Genomic DNA, 6,000 nt, shown 5'->3' with positions numbered 1-6,000 from the left:
AAGCTCCCTATCATAGGAATAAAATTTCCAGGTGACATCCAACTCTCATTTGTTTTTACATTCAAGTGACTCTTTCCCCCCTTAATTTCCTCCCTACCGTGTCTTCACTTCATAGTATAAGCATAGCTGCAGACGTTGTTTTACCTCATTCCATTTCGCACAGTGCCTAGCAATTTTAGGTACATTAAAAAGAATATACATGGCATATACAGACCACTGGATTTGTGCTTTTGTAAATGCATAATTATATATTTTCCCTTTCCTTTTATAACATGCACCACTCACCTGTATCCATTCCAGTCTCCTTGTGCAAGGAAGGAAAAGCACAGTAAACTTGCTTCTACTGAGTCAGAAAAGCAATGCTAGCTCAGTATTGTCACGGACTGACAGGTGCTGGGGATTTACCTGTTGCATGTGACCCAGTTGTTCCACTTTCAAGCTATATAGCCCTTCCCTCATTCTGCATAACCCAGGCATAGGCAAACTCTGGCCCTCCAGATGTTTGGGACTACAATTCCCATCATCCCTGACCACTGGTCCTGTTAGCTAGGGGTGATGGGAATTGTAGTACCAAACATCTGGAGGGCCGGAGTTTTGTCTATGCCTGGCATAACCTGATGTCACGTGTGTCTCAGGGTAGGGTCTGAAGACATGCGGAGCCACCAACTAACTAAAGCCACCAAATCTAACACACAGGGCAGGGTCACTTTAAAATGTATAATCCAGTATTTGATTAATTTGTATTAATAATTGTATTAATTAGATATGAATTGGCATTGTTATAATGGGGCTATTATTGGAACAATATTGGAAAACTAATTTTAACAAAAATGAAAAAAAATTGCCTTTAGTCTATCTGGCAACTAAGTTCATTTTGGGGCAGAACTTTGAATGATTTCTAGTCCATCTTTGCATTAATTTCTTCCACCACCAAAGGAGGAAGCCCAATCTTAGCTTTCATTAAAAAAGAAGCATGAATCAGACTTGTATAAAGTTAGAAAGCAAAAAGTGAAGGCAATGTTCTAAGCCTTATTAGACAGATACAGAGATGCTTAATCACTGCTGCTAAGAATTCAGAAGGAATGTGAAGCATTTCCTGTCTCTTCCTTGCTGAAGGGATATGCTCTTGTAGGAAAAATGATGTCTTGTACCTTTAACACAAATTTTAAAAAAGGAAGCCTTTGGACCTTACACTTCTGCACAGCAGCTTGTAAAATTATGAATGCTGAAACTGTTTTGCCAGGAATGATTTTTTTATGAACTAAAATGTTCACTGGACAAACATGAACTAAACTAGTCCGTTTTGTAAAAGGACGAACATGAACCGGAACTAATTCATTTTGGGGCAGGATAAGCTTGAACTAGAACTTGAATTAGAACTAGTTCCTTTCAAGCAACTGGTTTACTCGGAAGAAAGTCTTACAGAGCTCAGACGCAATCATATGGCTTGCTATTCATCCCCATCTGTCAGGTACCTCTGCCCTGAACTTGTGTGTATTCCCCAACACTTATTGAAGCACAGAAATAAATACGTACACACAAATACATAGAATCACAGGACTGTAGAGTTGAAGGGACCCCAAGGATCATCTAAGTCCAGCTCTCTGCAACGCAGGAATATGCGGATGTGGGGATCAAACCTGCAACTTTGGCGTTATCAGTACCATGCTCTAACCAGCTGAGCTATCCAGGCTATAATATTAGGCCAAAGGTCAGAATCCTTGAAAATGTCCTAGAAAGCTTTTTTTAAAAGTTTTTTTAGATATCTAGTTCCTAAAACTATAAATGTAAACTTGCCATCATGTAGGTACCTAGGAAAATATCAGAAGCCACATTTCCCAGGTGGTGGTGGCCTTCCATCACACTATATCCTTCCAACATCCAACAAAATTATGGAAAATTGGCATACATTGCAAATGTACTTCATAGCTGACACAGGATTCAGCTTTTTAAACCCCAGAATTATAATTTGTTTCCCTGCCTTTTTCTTTTCTTTTCTTTCGCTTGAAGCCTACGTGTTTCTATCCAATCTCCGTGCTTCTCTCTCCCTCCTCGTCTTGCATGCTCTTTCCTGGTCATATAAATAAACAAGCAGCCAAACTTACCTATTGGATTTATCTCCCTCCGTTGCAGCCTGAGCTCAGGTTGGCATAAATATTTTCCCAACTATTCTGCTGGAAAAACGTGGCTGGCGCAAGGTCGCTTAGCAGGGCAGCCATGCCCAGCCTGCTGTTTGGAACCAGAAATCCCAAAGCCCAGGCAGTATAGCAAATACTGCATGCTCTGATGACATCTGAACTGGACTTTTGTAAACGTGCTCTACAATTCAGAAACTTCAACTGGAAATGCAGTCTACAGATTACAGGCTGGAGTTGAGGAAGGCTGATATAGGGACTTGAACCCAGTTTTCCTTCTCCCAAATCCAGTATTCTAACCGCTATACCACAGTAGCTGAATCTTATAGACGCAGAACTGATTAGGCAAAGTACATATTTGCAGGTTTATATAACTAGCATAATTTATTCCAAGTGCAGAAGCCGAGTTTCCTTGGCATACAGTTTGTAATTTTATTTCAGGCACTGATCACCCTGATGAATTGTTATCTTCCCAACACTGATTAAAACCAAGAAAGGTTATTTCTTCGAATGTTTTTTTTTTAAAGGGAGGGGGGTAGCAGTGTAGGGACGGGGTGGTGGGTGGGGAGAAATTAAATAAATCAAGAAACAGAAGTATTTTTATAGAGCAAAAATACATACACAGATACAGATAAATTTGTTTTTAATAAAGGAGTTAATTTTCTTTCAATCCTATATAAAACAATAGCAATTAAAAACTTCATTTCTGAAAGTAAAATATTTACATATGAACAAGGAACTGTGCAAAATTTACATGAAAATAAAATGGAAAGACAGGATTTTTATTCCCTAAAAGACAAAATAAAAAGGTGTAACAGTTTGTAGGGTGTTTGATAAAAATACTGATCAGCATTCAGTTTACACACAAAAAGAGTTAAGGTGCAATCCACCGGAAACGCTTCTCGCACAAGGCTCCCTTGAAACCCAATGCCAGTTCATGTCGCAGAGCTCCCTTCGCTTCAACAGGATTTGCGCAAAAAGTGTTCACGGTGGCCCCTGCCCTTAAAATCTAACATGAGAGTTCACACAAAGAAAGCCGACATATTTACAGTCATAAAAGTACTATCAATAGACAATTTAATACAATAACCTCTGAAAATATAAAGAACCAATTAGTATATTTGTAATAAAAAAATAGGTACAAAGAGGGGAATTTTGCTCTGGACGTCTTTAAAGTAAGCCCATAGCTTGCATACAGTCTTTTAGCAAAATAATTATAGTTTACATAGCCATTTTTTTTTTAATGTTATGTGCCAAAAATTATGTACATTTACTGACAAAATACACCAACCATTTTTCAACACTTGATTTCACACTGAGAAACTGTCTTTTTTGATGATTCCTCTCAACTTTGATTTTTATTTAATCTAAGCTTTCACTTTCGCTAAAAAACACAGTGCAAGTAAAATATATTTATGCTGAAAAGGTTTTTTCTTTTTTTCCTTTTTCCTTTTTTTGTTTTAAACTTTACAGCTTTACAAACTATAGCAAATAAAATGCATTTCTTTTTTTTCTTTTTCTATTTTTACAGATGCTGATACAACATTCAGAAGTAACCCTCCTTTGTGGGCCTTCAGAGTGGGGGGTTGCCTCTAATAAGCGATAATAACAAGATTAAAAGAATTGAGGTTACGCTTAAAATTAAGTGTAATCTAGGATCTGAACAATTTTGGGCAGGAAAAGATAAATATTTATTAAAATCAGTTCGCTTTGCTAACTGACTCCATTTAAAAGCTAAAATAAAATGAGGTCATCTGCTGTAGACATATACCTATATAATCGATCTCGTTAAGTAAAACTGAACTAAAATGCACAATTAATGTTGAAATTGCTACAGGATCTGACACAGAGTAGCTGGTTATTTGCTAAACGGTTCCATCAGTCTCTATAATATGGCTTGTTTGGCAAGAAGGCCACTCAATCAAAGAGATGAGTTAAACTTTAAATTGTCCTCTTATCGACTCCTCAGGCCTTTGCAAGTCTCCTTACTGTCAAAGAAAGGGATCTCTCTCTTACACCAAAGAGTTTATAATAAATGGGACTAGAAAACGGTTCCTTGTAAAGAGGTGGTTGTCTCAGAGTGGTGGTGGTGATGGTTTGTTGATGGGGTGGGTGTTTTTTTTAAACAGTATCCCATATGCTCGTTACAAAAAGGCGTAATCTGCAAATATATATAAAAAAAAGTGTCCTCAGGTGTCTTCTCCGCCAAAAATACCTTGATGTTCTCCACTTTTTTTACTTAAGGAATGCTTTGTATAGCAATAGTGAATGGCTTGTCTCTCGCTCATTTTCTAAACATAATATGAGGTCCCTGAGGTTCACCCGCGTTATCCTTTGTCGTGTAAACTGCCTGGCTGTTCCAACTCCAGAGCTGCCTGGCACTGCCACACTCGTGCTGGATCCCTGAAAACAGAAAGAAGAGAAGTTAGTTTATTTTCCAAGCCCTCAGAGAAGCATTGGAGGCGGCGGCGGCAGAAGCTGTGTGGAATACAGTGTGTGTGAACAGGGCAATGGGTTAGTTCTCTGAGCTAGCAGTATAGCTGAATAACCTAGACAGCATCTTAAAAAGCAGAGACATCACCATGCCGACAAAGGCCCATATAGTTAATGCTATGGGTCTTCCCAGTAGTGATGTAAGGAAGTGAGAGCTGGACCATAAAGAAGGCTGGTCGCCAAAGAATTGATGCTTTTGAATTAAGGTGCTGGAGGAGACTCTTGAGAGTCCCATGGACTGCAAGAAGATCAAACCGATCCATTCTGAAGGAAACCAGCCCTGAGTGCTCACTGGAAGGATAGATCCTGAAGCTGAGGCTCCAATACTTTGGCCACCTCATGAGAAAAGAAGACTCCCTGGAAAAGACCCTGATGTTGGGAAAGATGGAGGGCACAAGGAGAAGGGGACGACAGAGGACGAGATGGTTGGACAGTGTTCTTGAAGCTACCAGCATGAGTTTGACCAAACTGCGGGAGGCAGTGGAAGACAGGAGTGCCTGGTGTGCTCTGGTCCATGGGGTCATGAAGAGTCGGGCATGACTAAACAACAACAACCTCTTAGAAAATTCCCTCTATGTCAGGGATAGGAAGCTTAAATGGCCTCAGCCCTACATACTCGAAGGAGCATCTCCACCCCAATCGTTCAGCCCATACCCTGATGTCCAAGCTCTGAGGGCCTTCTGGCAATTCCCTCACTAAGAGAAGTGAAGTTACAATGAACCGGGCAGAGGGCCCTCTTGGTATGATGATGATGATAATTTATTTATTATTTATACTCTGCCTATCTGGCAGGATTCCCCAGCCAGTCTGAGCGGCTCCCAACAGAATATATAAAAAAGCGAGAAAACATCAAACATTAAAACCTTCCCAAAACAGGGCTGCCTTCAGATGTTTTCTAAAAGTCAGAGCTGAACGATGGGGATGGAGACGCTCCTTCAGGTATACTGGGCTGAGGCTGTTTACGGCTTTAAAGGTCAGCATCACACTTTGAATTGTGCTCGGAAACATACAGGCACACAGGTAGTTGTGCCTGCCCCGTGGAACGCTCTCCCGTCAGATGTCAAGGAAATAAACAATCCTTGACTATTAGAAGACATCTGAAGGAAGGACTGGATAGGGGAGTTTTTAACTCATAGAACTCATAGAACTCTAGCCCAATGGTTGCCATTAATTTGATTCTGAATTGATTTTAGAATGTATTTCAATTAATTGATTGTGATTTTATGTAAACTGTGTTATTTTTACTATTGTTAGCCACTCTTCAGCTGGGGAGGGCAGGATATAAATAAAAATTATTATTATTATTATTATTATTATTATTATTATTATTATTATTATTATTATTCACATTTGATGTTTTACTGTGTTTAAT

The 6,000-nt window shown here is 39.3% G+C and overlaps 1 protein-coding gene across 3 annotated transcripts in view; it reads right to left on the bottom strand.

Moving 5' to 3' along the window:
- Positions 1–2,761: 2,761 nt before the first annotated feature.
- Positions 2,762–6,000, bottom strand: part of TAF4 (TATA-box binding protein associated factor 4) — a 76,515-nt gene continuing 73,276 nt past the window's right edge. For all 3 annotated transcript variants that reach the window (XM_083507361.1, XM_083507362.1, XM_083507363.1), the window contains one exon: positions 2,762–4,538. In XM_083507361.1, the coding sequence (XP_083363487.1) occupies positions 4,371–4,538 (168 nt within the window). In that variant the 3' untranslated portion in view covers positions 2,762–4,370. The remainder of the gene's footprint in view (positions 4,539–6,000) is intronic.

The sequence above is a fragment of the Podarcis liolepis genome (genome assembly GCF_965112155.1).
Source record: "Podarcis liolepis genome assembly, chromosome: 6".
Classification (NCBI taxonomy): Eukaryota; Metazoa; Chordata; class Lepidosauria; order Squamata; family Lacertidae; genus Podarcis; species Podarcis liolepis.
This window is presented reverse-complemented; position numbering and strand designations above follow the sequence as displayed.